General features: G+C 46.9%; 1 protein-coding gene across 4 annotated transcripts in view; it reads right to left on the bottom strand.

Moving 5' to 3' along the window:
- Positions 1-13,954, bottom strand: part of nav2a (neuron navigator 2a) — a 118,267-nt gene that overhangs the window by 23,181 nt on the left and 81,132 nt on the right. For all 4 annotated transcript variants that reach the window (XM_062561860.1, XM_037456956.2, XM_037456958.2 and 1 more), the window contains 2 exons: positions 11,737-11,859; positions 704-833 (listed from right to left, as the gene is read on the bottom strand). In XM_062561860.1, the coding sequence (XP_062417844.1) occupies positions 704-833; positions 11,737-11,859 (253 nt within the window). The remainder of the gene's footprint in view (positions 1-703; positions 834-11,736; positions 11,860-13,954) is intronic.

Here is a 13,954-nt window from a genome sequence, read left to right as displayed (position 1 = left end):
ACTGTTTTATTCATTTTTGTCCATTCAACAGACACCTTAGATAACTCAAATTGTGACATAACATATTTGGTACACGACAGTATAAGTAATGTATAAATGCCCTAATGCTTGTAAGGCAACATGATTGAGTCATGCTGTTGCTGGAGGATACTTCCAGTTGTTTGTGCGGCCGTCTAATAACTCACAGACGATGGTGATGTAGGGCAGTGCTGATACCAAGTATTTCCACTTGGCACGATAAAGCGCTAAACACTGTGATAAGAATCATAAGCATGAGATACACATCATCATGATTCATTATTTTAAAATAGAGTAATGACCCCTGAATGCTCAGGCTGTCAGGGATGTTTTCAGAGAAATTGATGAATATCTTTATAAATTCTATAATAAATGTTGTATTTTATATTGAAGGCTAAAGTTGGGAAAGACCATTCAGTTGCATCATGGGATCTGGACCTTATTGCTATATATATTGCTTGTGAAATTTAGATTTGTTGCCTGGATTATATTCACATTACTCAGCTTCTTATTGTTCAAAGGGGACCATAAATATATAATATAAGCCACATGGTTGAGGAGCTATTCCTGGTTCATTTCGGGTACGTTATTTTAGGCCTTTTTTTTCCCAGAGGGAAGGGCCAGCGGGTAGAAATGGAACTGCCTACCAGAAGATATTCTTCTTAAATATGGAGTGTGAGTCTACCTGCGCGTTGAGACCCTTGCGCTGGGCCGCGGGTGTGTTGGCGTAGGAGGAGATGGAGGAGCTGGTGTTGATGTCATCTGTGTCGATGTTGTCGCTGATGCCGCTGCTCACAGAGCTGCTGTCATCCCAGCTGGATACACACACAGAGAGAGAGAGAGAGAGAGAGAGAGAGGTTCACTTTAGTTCTCTTCAAACAATGGATCTTTCAGGGTGCAGGCGGTGTGGCGTCCACTGGGATATATGGCAACATGTATCGCTTCCTTTTGAAGAGACGGACGTTCAATCCCTGTTTCGTATTGGCAAATAAGCATAGATATGTTCACATTTACACTCATTGTAGGGGGGTGAGTGTGAGAGTCTACACTTGTACAAATGTTCAGTATACTTTATATGAAAAAAAATAACTACAGCGTATAACGGAAAAAAACGACAGATCCTCTGACTGCCTGCTGATTCTTGTCCTTTATTCTCCATCTGAATCGACTTCAGCTACAAACACACACACACACAGGCTGAATGGGGTTGTCCATCACATGAACAAAAGCTTGTTGGAGGGGTGACATCACGGGTGTGTGTGTGTGTGTGTGTCTGTGAGTTGTTCAAACAAACCCATCTGAACAGAGCAAACATGGCGGGAGTTAATGCAGGATATCTGTAAATATATGTGTGTCTGCACGGCTGTGTGTGTGTGTGTGTGTGATGGTGTGTGTGTCTGTGTGCGTGCATGTGTGCATCCGCTGGGTGTCTGTGGGGAACAGGAAGCACGGCCAGTTGGCAAACATAACCCTGAAAGGACCAGAGGGAGGCTGGTCATGGCCAGTGCAGGGTTGGCTGCACCAGAAGGCGCGCGCGCGCACACACACACACACACACACACACACACACAGAGAGACAGAGCTGGTGTTGTCTGTTCATAACTGTAATAATATATTAAAACCTGTCCTTGCAAATGTGCTACAAAGTGTCCAAAGCATAAATAAAGATAATGAGTGCAATAATATTTGTAGCAGAGGAAGGCAACACATTTAGCAACTTTTTAACAGCTGTTGCTGATGAAATATTTATTATTGTAAATTCATTTACAACATACAAGGTTTCTCTGAAATAAAAAACAGTAAGAAATTATCAAAGTTCCCTAGAAATGAGGACAAATACATCTAGGCATCAGGGCAGGCTTTCAATGACAACTTTTTAGTTGTTAATACTTCATGATACAGACACATTTTCCCCTACTTTGGACTTCTGATTCGTCAAACATCTTTCAACTCGGACCTCCGTACTAGCAGGAACAAAAACCACCGCGGCGGCGTTCATCTGCAGCCGACTGAACAAACTGGTCCTGAACGTTTCCCATCAGCACACAGAACACAACAGCATCATTATAGCTTTAAAATAAAAACATTTAAAAAAAATGATTGGTGAGTGACAGCAAACCCAGATTCGGATCGCCTCTCAAATCTGATCACCCGATCGATTTCCAGCCAAATCGAACGCTGCGGATGAGACGAACCTCGCCGACAACCTGACAAACCGAAGCACGGTCCAAAGTGCAACTCTCCCTGTGAAGTTCGCGGCCAAATAAATCAAACCGCAGCAGAAAGCACCCGCGGGCAGATGAGCTGAGAGGTGCCGAGAGATTTGAAGTGACCACAACAGTCTCAGCCCATCCGTACAGCCGGTGGGGAATGCCCCATATCACCCCCCCCCCCACAAACACACACACACACACACACACAGAAATAAATTAGGGACTTACGGAGAGCCATTAAGAAACAAACCCAAAGAGATCTCAGAACTGAACCAAAGACATCCTTTTGCTACTGTGAGCACACACACACACACACACACACACACACACACACACACACACACAAATGCATCTACCTGGTCAGGGTGCCTGGGTTGCCGTGGGAACCAGAGTACTGCGGGAAAATGCCAAGCTGGACAGAGAGCTTCATGACTTCATGCCGCTGAGAGAGTTCACGCTGCCAAAAGTCTCTCTCCGACTGCCTCTCTGTCTGCCTCCCTCTCTCTCTCTCTTTCTCTCTCTCTGAGCTCACTCAATGTCTCTCGCCCTGGCAGTGCTCCTAGATTGAGCTCCTTTGTCGCTGGTTGCGCCGATGGTTCATCCCCCGGGCACTGTTTGCCTCTCTCTCTCTGGTGTAACGGAGAGGGAGGGAGAAGCTGGGGGGGGGGGGGGGGGGGGGGGGGGGTTAAGGGAAGGACCTGCCCTACTGCTGGAAACACGAGCCTCCCCCAGGACTCCTTAACCACTTCACTGCTACTGCCCAAGCTCTAAATAAGCCACTTCAGCCCAACAACAATCAAGCAGGACAACACAAGTCAAAGCCACATGATCGCAGACAAACTCCCCCAAAGTGGAGGACAATCGCTGTCCCTGCTTGCTTTATTGTGTGTTTCCCAGCTATGGTTCGTGTGTGTGTGTGTGTGTGTGTGTGTGTGTGGTGTGTGTGTGTGTGTGTGTGTGCAAGGCTGCATATTCCCAGACAGATCCACCCTGACTATCTGACAGGCCAGTGCTAATTAGAGATCAGGCTGAAGCCGAGTGGCCCAGCCCGCAGCCTCTCGCTGGCAAAAGCAACCCGCCAGTTACCCACCACGGAGCCCTTCGGGGGCCCGAACACAGGAGACGGAGACGCTCGCTGCTGGGCCGCCCACGGCAGGAAGTGGTGGCGAGCGCGGGCCAGCGAGGCCCGCCGACTAATAGGTCGTCTCGCTGCAGATCCGAATCGCTTCTTACTCTCAGAAAGGCCAGTTCAAACAAATTACAAACACATCTTTCCTCACCTTTTTTTAATTGTTTCCCTTTTTTTTCCGGGTCAAAGGGATTTTATTTTGTGAATAAAATGGGATTTTGGTCAGTCACTAGAAGGACTGAAAGGCCTGTAAACCGCTCAGAGACGACACGAGAAGGAAAAGTGACCCAAATGAGGACATTCCAGTGAGGAAGCCTCGCCTCTTGCCAGGTCCTTTTAGCAAGCTTTCTGCTTTCCCAAAAGGGTCAGAGTTCAGAGGCCGAATCTCCAAATAGGAGAGCAGTGGGGGGGGGGGGGGGGTCATTGGGGGACCAATGGAAAAAAGGGCTGCCACGTGCCTCGGCCAATAGGAGTGTCTGGAAGCGTCCTGAGAAAAAGGCCGTGGTCTTGTTTGTTTTAACTTTTCTTGTCCGTGTCCCTCGGGGGCCGCGGCGGGTTGACGGGTTCGTTGGACCGGCGGTACTGTAACCCCCCCCACCGCCCCCCCTCCCCTCTTGAAAAAGCCGTGCAATGCTGGCACATGCACACAGGCTCCGTGCCGCAGAAATGTACACACAGACATGCGGCCACAACAGAGCGCCGGAGCAGAAGTAAGGGGATTTCCTGCGAGCAGTGGTCCTCACACAGGATCATATAACCCCAGAGTCTCTGTCCACACAGACGGACCGACCGACCTGGGGAGGGTTTTGACTGTCTCCCTGACTTAAATCCCTCGGGGGGGGGGGGGCGTGGAGGACACAACATCTGAACTGAGAAGCGGGTGTCGTGACTTCCTCGTATCCAACAAACACTGTTCCCATCTGTAAACTTGGTTTGCATCAATGGCATAACTAGAAAAACAAGTTTTTTTCTCATGGAGCTAGGTCATAAATATTATTGGTTATATGTTTTCGGGGAATTATATCTTGATCTATGATTTGACATTGATTGTGAAAGAGTGTGTGAAAGGTTTGGGTACCAGCGCCTAAAATACCTGACGTTCGGTAAGCATTTAGGAGTTCAATTTCCACAGAAACCACTAGGACCTGGCAACAAGTACGGTTCATGGCTCAGCTAAAGTTTGACTGTTATTAAAAGAGGTCTCAGCGTGAGGCTGAAGGAGGCAACGAAGAGGAAACGGCACATTCCACCGCGTGGTCCCAAAATGACACAGCTGTCCCTCCACTGACGAGAAATGACAGGACTGGACATCCCACTCAGGAATGCCTCTCTCTCCCTTTCTCTCTCTCTCTCTCTCCTCTCCCCCCCCCTGTCTGCTCCCATTGTCTCATGCCTTTGGCAAAACCTTTGCTATCTCCTACCGAAAGCACTTCGACCCCTCTGGCTGCCTCTCATTCGTGCGACTCGTCTCTCTCCCTCTCTCTCTCTCTCGGTATCTGTTTGATGTGTAAACAACCCGAGACCAACAGTAAGAACTAATAACACGTGTGACACGCATCGGGCAGAAGCAGGCACGCGACTCGGCCTGACCCTCGCCGTGCAGCGCAGTTTAAAAGAGACTCCTGGGACTAACTCGTGAAATGTGTCACGTGTGTGCAGAATGAAACACAAGGCTGTAACTTCTGCCTCTACATCTGTGGTCTGGAGCAAACCGGGGGGGGGGGGGGGGGGTAATCTAAATGATCTAATAATATTATCTATAATAATGTTATGAGCTAAGTTGAACAGCAGTTACACCTTCTTTAAACCTGTCTCCAGATAACAGATGGTGTTGCATTTTGAGGAAAGAATATTTTTTATTTAAGTATTGCAGAGCATCTTGTTCTCAGTAAAAAAAAATACAAAATTAAATGTGGATGAAATATCTGAATAAACTCCTCAAAATCATTAAACTGCATGACTTTATGGAAACACAAATGCTGGAACTTACTGACACCGCGACCAGTTGCTACGTTTGATCCGTTTAATATCAATCGCTTCTTTCCACGAACTCACAACTGTACTGCATTCTGTGTTGACTTCTTATAGCCTTAAAAAACTGATGCAGAATATGTATATATGTTACATTTTCCAACCTTTGAGCTTGAAGGTAAAAAAGAAAAGGAGAAAAACTGTGTTACGGGTTAACAACCCAAATTAAACTGAATGTCCCCATGTGATTAGAGAACAGAAATCCAACCAACCTGTTGGCCTGCAGGCAGACACATTATCCAGGCTCCGTGACATTAAAACCTCTCCCTCACTCGCATGCAGACTTTTGTCCTCCAGCTTTTCCTGCAGCTCAAAACGTGGATCATCAATTTCATCCAGACTTCAAAGCCGCCACCTGCACGAACCTGCTGACTTTACACCAGCACCGGAGCTCACAGAACGTATCAGCGGAGGAGCAGAGGACTCAGACTCACCCTGAGCTCCACAACCCTCACTGCAGGCACATCAAAGCCCACTTCCTCCGTAAAACTGCATCCGATCCCGGACTGGAGCGGAGACCTGGGCTCTCCCGTCAGGAGAACTCTTCGGCTGGCTGATACTTGAATCCCGACCAGCTTTTTTTCTCTCGTTACTACATCACACTAAGAAACGCGACAAAATAAACTGGATGAAAAGAAAAAAAAGGCTGAATAGTACAAAGCTCACGAGAGAGCTGTGGATGTCACACTCAAAGTTTGACCCAAAGAGAAGAGAACAAATCCTTATTTACCCCACCCTCCTCAGTGTGTGTGTGCGTGTGCGTGTGTGTGTGTGTGCGTGTGTGTGTGTGTGTGTGTGTTTGCTCGGGCGAGGCAGGTGTGCTTGTTAAAAGCCCAGAGGAGGGTATGATGGTTTACTGATACTGTATCCATGGCAACTGAAGCCTAATTTCTCTGAGGACTCTGCCTCATTTTTTTTTCTTCTCATAAACACCTTCTTCGTTTCGTAGCTATCGATTCTTTCTCCTTTTCTCAAACAAGTACGTGGGACGTGGAGAAAGAGAATCTCCATGCTACCAAGTACATCTCACAGTGCAGTTAGATTTACAAACTCGTCTGTTCTAAAACAAATCAACCCTCTATAAATCAAAGGTTATCTGGCGGCGATCGTCTGTACTCTAAAAAAAGATCCATTAGGCATTTTATTGCCAGGAGTGAACATGCATTTATTAGAGATAGAGATACTTAAGTAGCTTGTTGATAATTTAAAGTCATAGCAAGCTTGTTTACTCAGTTTCTAGATTAAGTGGAAAATTCATTTAAAAGACTTTTTTTCTCATCAACTCCTGTAACTAAACTACTACAGCTTATATTTCTCAAACCACAAAACAAGTAATGCTGAGATGTCTTTCTATTATTGAACAATAAAAATCTTCAACTAGTCCAAAACAGGTTTTTTTCTGGGATATGCGAGCTGCGTGTATACGTGTGGGAGGGTCCCATTAACACATTTGACCTCAAATCCTGAATCAAACTGGTACGGATTGCGGGTCAGACTGCTCCAGCCTACTGCACACACACACACACACACACACACACACACACACACACACAGGCGCACCAGTGGAACTGATTTCAGCGCTAACATGTCTGGGAGGCATTTGTACTATTTAGTAGTCTAGGCGAGTCAGAGGCTGTGTGAGAGTCTGGATATCTGAGGAATAATATTTGGTTGCGTGAAGTGTGTTGTGAGTGTACGTGCATGTGCATGTATGTGTGCGTGTGTGTGTGTGTGTGCAGTACATGTGGGGAGAGCAGACAAAGGATAGGTGTGGCTTGGTATTCTCCTCTCAGTGAAAGTGAGGTTGATTATTATGTATAAATCTTTTCATACAAACACCATATGTTGTGGTAGATTGTGTCCCTTTGTGTCAACATTAATCCCAGGTGGAACGTTTTTAAGCCGTAGTAAAACAGGCGAACATTTTTAGTTTGAGAGGCTTCTTACTGACCTTCTGATGCTCATCTAATGCGACACGTATGTGACCGATTCCATTTCGTAGCATCCTCTCAGTTTACCAACATTGGTGGCAACACAAGTTCAACACAGCCATTGAGAAGAGAATCTACTCTCCGGCACAGACGAGTCACAGATGCTTCAGTCCAGGGGAGACTGAACTACTACTACAAAACCATCGAGCAGCATCCCTTCATTACAAGTCCTTCTTCTCAAAAACAAGCCAATGAATGCAAACCGTAAGCTTATGACGTTATCGCATTTGTGTTAGATGAAAACAATTAAGTAAGAAGGAAACAATAATGTTATAAAACTACTCTAACTAAAAAGGCATGTTTTTTTGTTGCATTTGTTTTATCGAATCGTAATGAAAGAAATAATTGCAAGCTGCGCTATCCGAAAACCACAGATGGTTTACGTGTGCTCATCATTTTCCCGGGTGCCATTGGTCTCGGTCACCCAACACCGGCTAACCCTGCTCCCCCCCCCCCCCCGACCCCCCCCCCCCCCCCCCCTCTGCCTCCATCGACCGAGGCGCTCCTGGAGAGTGGAGCCGAGGCCCCGTCTGGGACCCGCGGGGTCAGCGTTGGAGAGGAGTCCAGCAGGACCAGCAGCTGCGATCGGCACTGACAGGTTCACGTCACCCCCCCTGAGCAGGGCGGGTGCCCGGGCGCAACAACTGGAGGGGAGGCTTGCAGGGAGATGAAGCCGTGTTACCCGCATGTCTGCAATTATCGTACAAATAGACTCCCGGCTCTTTGGGGACCGAGGCCGCCGGCTCGTGAGACGACAGGAAAGGAGGGGGAGGGGAGTGATGATTATTATTGCAGTGCGAGCCTGCAGGCCAACCACAACATTCACTCTGCTTGAAACCGTGGGGAGGCAGGTGGAGGCGTTACACAGAGACAGACAGGTGGAGTGCCAGGTGTCGCCGGTAGCCCGCGGTGGAGATGCTCTCTCTTACTCTGCCTTGAGGCCAACGGGGAACCAAGTCCAGACAGGAGAGGCAACGTCTTGGGGACCGGGGGCACGCGTGTGTGTGTGTGTGTAATCGGCAGGTCTGCTTTAAAATGAATGCGTTTGAAAAAGGGAATCACGCGTTCTAAAACAGCTGCAAGCTCAGTCGCAGGTTGGATTCATTTCCACCTGAGAGAAACTGGGAATAAACAGAAATATGTCAGGACCCATGGTGGAAAGTGACATGTGTTCAATTTGTTCTATTAAAGAATTAAGCAGCCTACATTTGATACAGTGAATCGCGTCATTGTATCAAGGTCATTCCACAACTCAAACAAAATAAAAGCCAGGTAAACAATACAGCCATTTGAACAAAATAACGTATCTGCGAGATGTTGAGTTTTAGATGCCAAAAGACTGCACAAGGAAAGGTTGCGAAATGACATGACATCGTGGTAAAAGTCAAACCAGATCTTATTATCTTTTTAGCGCGAGGATCATTGAAACAAATAGAGGCTGGGTTTTTACTCGCAGCGCTAATGGACTTTAAAGTGTTTAAAGGCGTTGTACCACAAAGGAACAACGCCTCAAGTTTGTTTATATATATTAGTACATACCTCTGAAACACAGAGGCAGTGCAAAGTACTTCCTTTAGATCTTCGATTAAAGGATAATGAGAAGAACAGTGAACAAGTGAGTCTAAATCTAGTCTCTAATATTCTCTCTGGGATTCAAGCCTCCTTCCACATTATAGAGTATCTATGGTATGGATGGGATCTTGTGTTTTTCCCGCAGCACACATAAAACTGCAGCCATTCTTCCAAATTCTTCTTAAAGAGTGGGGACCCCGCTCTGACTGTACCAAAAAGAATGTAGAGAGTGGGGAAAACTATTCACGCTAGTGTGTAAAATGTAAGGAGGATTCTTGCGAAACGCTCTCTTCGCTTTTTTTGTGTCACATTCTTATTTGGAAAAGATAAATGATATCTTCAACGACTCAGCAGGAAAGGACGAGGGTGCTGGGGGGGGGGGGGGGGGCTTCTCTAACACTCCCCGCTACAGCGGTTTCACACCACAGAGACATCTCCTTTGTCTGCTGTAACAAAGAGAATTCAAATCAGAAGACAGACGGTCATAGATTACTTCCTCCCTCCAGAGATAAATGCGAGGGATAAGCACGCTCTCTGTCTCTCACTCACACACACACACACACACACACACACACACACTAGAGCGTCTCCCTATTTACTCAGCCTCGCAGGTCCTGTTGTCCCATGACTCATTGGGATACACTGCTGGCCTCCTGCCTCTGCTTTGAATACTCTTGGCAGTTGGTAAAAACCAGTTTTTGCACTTCCAACAGAAGCACCAATAACATCAGCCACCGACTCTGCTGATGCACTTCATTAGTTTCCTTGTTATCTGAACAAGTCGCTCGGCGCTGTGTTTGTTTCATCGGCATCCTTCATGCTGCTCATTAGAGCCGGTTGGGTCTGATCTGAAGGGGGGGTTTTAGCGTGAAGGCTTAACTCCTGACTGTGAACCTCAACCCTTTGAAGCTGGTGACCTCCTGGTCCACGGGGTCACAAGGGTTTTTTGCCCCGATGTCACAGTGACATTCAACACCTTTGCCCCACCCCCCACCCCCCCTACCAGGTCCAATCCCAAGCCCAAAAAAAGTACTTAAATGCAGCTTCTAAACCTTCGCAGGTTTATCACACACACCCAATTAGCAAAGAGAGCCCGCGCACACCTCAAAACAACAAAATGTTGGAAAGGGCGTAAAAGCGGCCCACCTTCCTCCACCTGCACAAACGGCACCTTTATCCCTCTCTCTCTCTTGTATTAAACAGTCAGCCTTCTTTCCCCTCCAGCTCCACTTGGCTCCGCTTGTTATGCTAATGCACCTTATCTGCTGCTTCCACCTCTCCTAATTAATCCCAAAGTAAAAGCAGTAGGCACATTTATCAGACATTCCTTCGGGGGTGAAGGGAGGGGGGGGGGGCCTCGACTCTTTCATTCCCCTTCTCTGTGATCTTATGAAGGAAATAATGAAGCTTAGTGAAGATCAGAAGAGGTGAAATGTGAAGTTTCTGTAGTAACTAAATCTGTCTACTTGGTCAACTTGAACGTCTCTCAGGGTAGACGGAGGCTGTTACATCCCATGTGTGTTTCACTTTTCCATCAAAGCGTCATTCAGCACCACACTTCCTAAATCCACCCATCCGTACTGTGCAATTCAACAGCGACAGCTGACGCTTTCGAGGTGCTTCAATCTAAGACTGTTGCTGCAAGGAAATGCGGGGCGTCATCATCTCCTTTATTTTGGTAAAGGACGGAGCACCGTATGATGAAAGATAAGATAAGAAAGGAAGCATTGTAGCCCCTTTCGTCAGCATTTAGAGAATCCGCCAGCTCTTATCACGCAGCCGTGGTAAGAGACAAAGAAAGGGAGGCGGGGGGACTGGAAAGGTACGGGGCCACCTAAGGGCTGGGGGGGGGGGAGTTTAATGTACGGGGTAAAAGGGCCGAGAGGGCAAAGGTCAAAAGTCTGGAGGACAGGAAATTAGCCACACCTGAGGATTAACGGAAACGGCCACTCGAAGCACTAAAGACTCCTACAAGACTCCCCAGCATGTCCGTCTGTGTTTAGTCAACTTAAGACAGATGTAAGACTCCAAAATGTGGTTTAGTTTCAAATGCAGCTCGTCAATAAGCACAAAGAACCGGTAAATTCTGTGAAATAGAAGATCACGTGTTAATGGTTGCTGGAAAACAAAAGAGGAGACTGTTCCTTTGTCTCACCCAGTCCAGTCCATTTTCATAACAAGCTTATTCCCTCCCCCCCAACCTTCTTGCAGCAGGAGGGAGAAGGAGGGGGGGGGGGGGGGGTGGTCTCTGCTTGGCCTTCATCCATTTCCGTCTGTCAATTAGCCCGGAAACAAAATCCCTCTCCATCTCTACGACAGGACAAAGACTGCAGCGCCGCATCCCATCGCTCACGCTGACACGGGGACGCTGTGAAACGTCCCACGGACCCCTGGACACTCAATCTCTTCTCGATATGTCCTGATAACACGCAGGTACACGTGTCGTCTCGGTGCTGCTCTCCAGCTGTTACAATCAGTCAGCGCTTCAGCGGGGCGGTGGATTGCAAAAAGCTCGGTTAAATCACGTACTTTCTTTTCATGGTAAACAAGTCTGTGCAATATCACTGTGTGAAGCGATATTAAGACATTAAGCAATAGAAAGGATATGAGGAACACAAACATTGCTGTTTTAACCAATGCTCTACGTTTTGATTACAATAAGTCACTGTATTTATCCAACGCAGTAGGTTATTTGCACAGTTTCCCCCGGGTGGAACTGCAGAGGCCAAAATACTGTTCTTCCTGAAATATTACAGCAAAGGGCCCCTTCGTTCAGGCTTACCTGTCAGCGTCTCCCTGCCCCGACGACGCGTTCCGATGCAGCGTCTCTCTCACGGAGGCCATGCCGTCGGGCAGCCGGTTCAGGCGCCGAGTGTACAGACCCAAACTGCCGTCAGTCATGTAGCTGCGGAAAAAAAGCAAAGCGCAAAAGCACGTTAGATGTCGTCGTCGTCACCGTGGAGCAGCGTTAAGGCGCATGAATAAAAGGGGCTCAGAGAGGATGAACTCGAGTCGTGCAGCACAGTGACACACTTTGTGTAAGACTTTGGTCGGAGGTTAACACAATCTCTTCTTTTATTTCATTCTCTGAGCTGCTTTTGTGGCATAAATACTCAGGAGGAGCGAGGGCCGGGCGGTACACCGGTTTAAACGGGATACGATTCCTACCGTTCATACCGGTGTCATACCTGACAACTTTTCAAAAAACCTTGGAGTGAGATTTTGTCGGGGGTGACTAAAATCATGCCACGCACACAGCCACACAAGCTGGTGGCTCATATATCAGAGAATTGGAATTAATTTGCTGTTGAACCCGTGTTGTACCCTGCATTCTGGTGGTTTGTGGGGAGGCACAAAGCCATTGATAGGGGCAGCCTAGTGGAGATGCGACAATGTTAGTTACATTTTGTGAAGCAGACATAGCTGAAGGTCCACCCCCCATTGACATTTTGGATTATATAGATGTGATGTTCTGCATTCTAGTGGATTTTGAGTGGTCTGCTAAACGTGCAATACCTGATTCATCTTCAGCATTCTAGACTTGAGCTGAACATTCAAACAGAAAACTATTGTCTAAATGACTGCCAACGCGCCACATGTAAGCCTTATTCATAGACCAGTGTTGGTAGTTAGATTGACATTTTGATTAGAATGGTATTATACTAATTCTTAACTGGAACCATACCCAAGTTGTGGATAGCTGTATTCTTAACGAGCACTTCATGATTTATGTTCATCCAAAAACGACACGAGATTAGTTAACCATGTTCACATTCACAAACGAATAATTTCTTTCAAGATTCAAAGTTTAAGAGAGTGAGTAGTGAATTGGATGCTATTTCATCGCTTACATACCTAGCTAGTCGGTAGTGACCGTTTCTTCGTCCGTTTATGTTTTATTTCGCGCCACTGGTATCTCTTCTTCTGTCGCTTATTTCGGGGTGCAGCGCATATGACTCAGTGGAACTCATGAGCGCCATCTATCTTGGAGTTTTGAAAAAGGAGTCTCGGCCGGATTTTATTATTTTTTTGCATGAGAAATTTGATGTGTCGCGTGAGTGCGTGTGAAAACAGGCAAAAACGTGTGTCACACGGCGAAAGCGTGAGAGTTGGCAGCTCTGGTAAAACACCACCACCAAGCTAACACGCTAACATGCTAACACGCCGGCCTTTTCCGGGTCAATGAATTGATGTGTTTAACTTGAAATACCGCCATATACCGTGACACCGTCAAAATCGTCCTAAATACCGTGATATGGATTATATTGGATATCATTACCAACACTGAGGGCACATTTCTCCCATGTGTCCAGCCGGCGGCCTCTTGTCACCTTCAGAGTCCATTCGTTTCATAACGGAAAATAACTTTTGAAAGGAGGTGGTTCATTGGCGACCGTTAGCAGCATTCCGGTTCAAACTAAAAACAACACCGACTAATTCCACCAAATATTTACCCTGTGGAGGGGAGTCCTAACGGAACTCAATGTTCACTCATTTGACCCAGGTGTAATCCAATGAAACGTTTGCTGACCCGAACGCTGAAGGCTTCCCGTGTGGCGCTGTGACGATTCAACTGCCAAAACTGCCACAACTTCGTGGTATCTTTGTGTGGATCTCAGCGAGAGGCAACTCAGCACACATACACACACACACACACACACACAAACAGGCATTTATACCTACATGTGTATACAGTATACACACAGACTACAGTGGTTAGCATAGACAAGGCTCCTTTGTGTGACTCCAGTCAAACCAAATCAGCAACTGGGCTGCGAGGCAGGAACTCAACGGCCACCAGAAGTCACTCAGCGAGCGGAGAGCCAACCTGAACCCGAGGCCGAGGCCGACTGCAGACATTTAAATGCTTACAGCTCCAACTCACGATTAGGAATTCATTTAATTGACAGCTAAAGATTTAAAGTTGTAGGCTAAAAAAAAAGATGCTGCAGGTAGATGTTTCATTTGAAAGTCGTTCCCTTGGTCCAGCGTCTGAGTTT

The sequence above is a fragment of the Pungitius pungitius genome, chromosome 4, assembly GCF_949316345.1.
Source record: "Pungitius pungitius chromosome 4, fPunPun2.1, whole genome shotgun sequence".
Lineage (NCBI taxonomy): Eukaryota > Metazoa > Chordata > Actinopteri > Perciformes > Gasterosteidae > Pungitius > Pungitius pungitius.
Note: the sequence above shows the minus strand (reverse complement) of the source record. Positions and strands in the feature narration are given on the sequence as shown.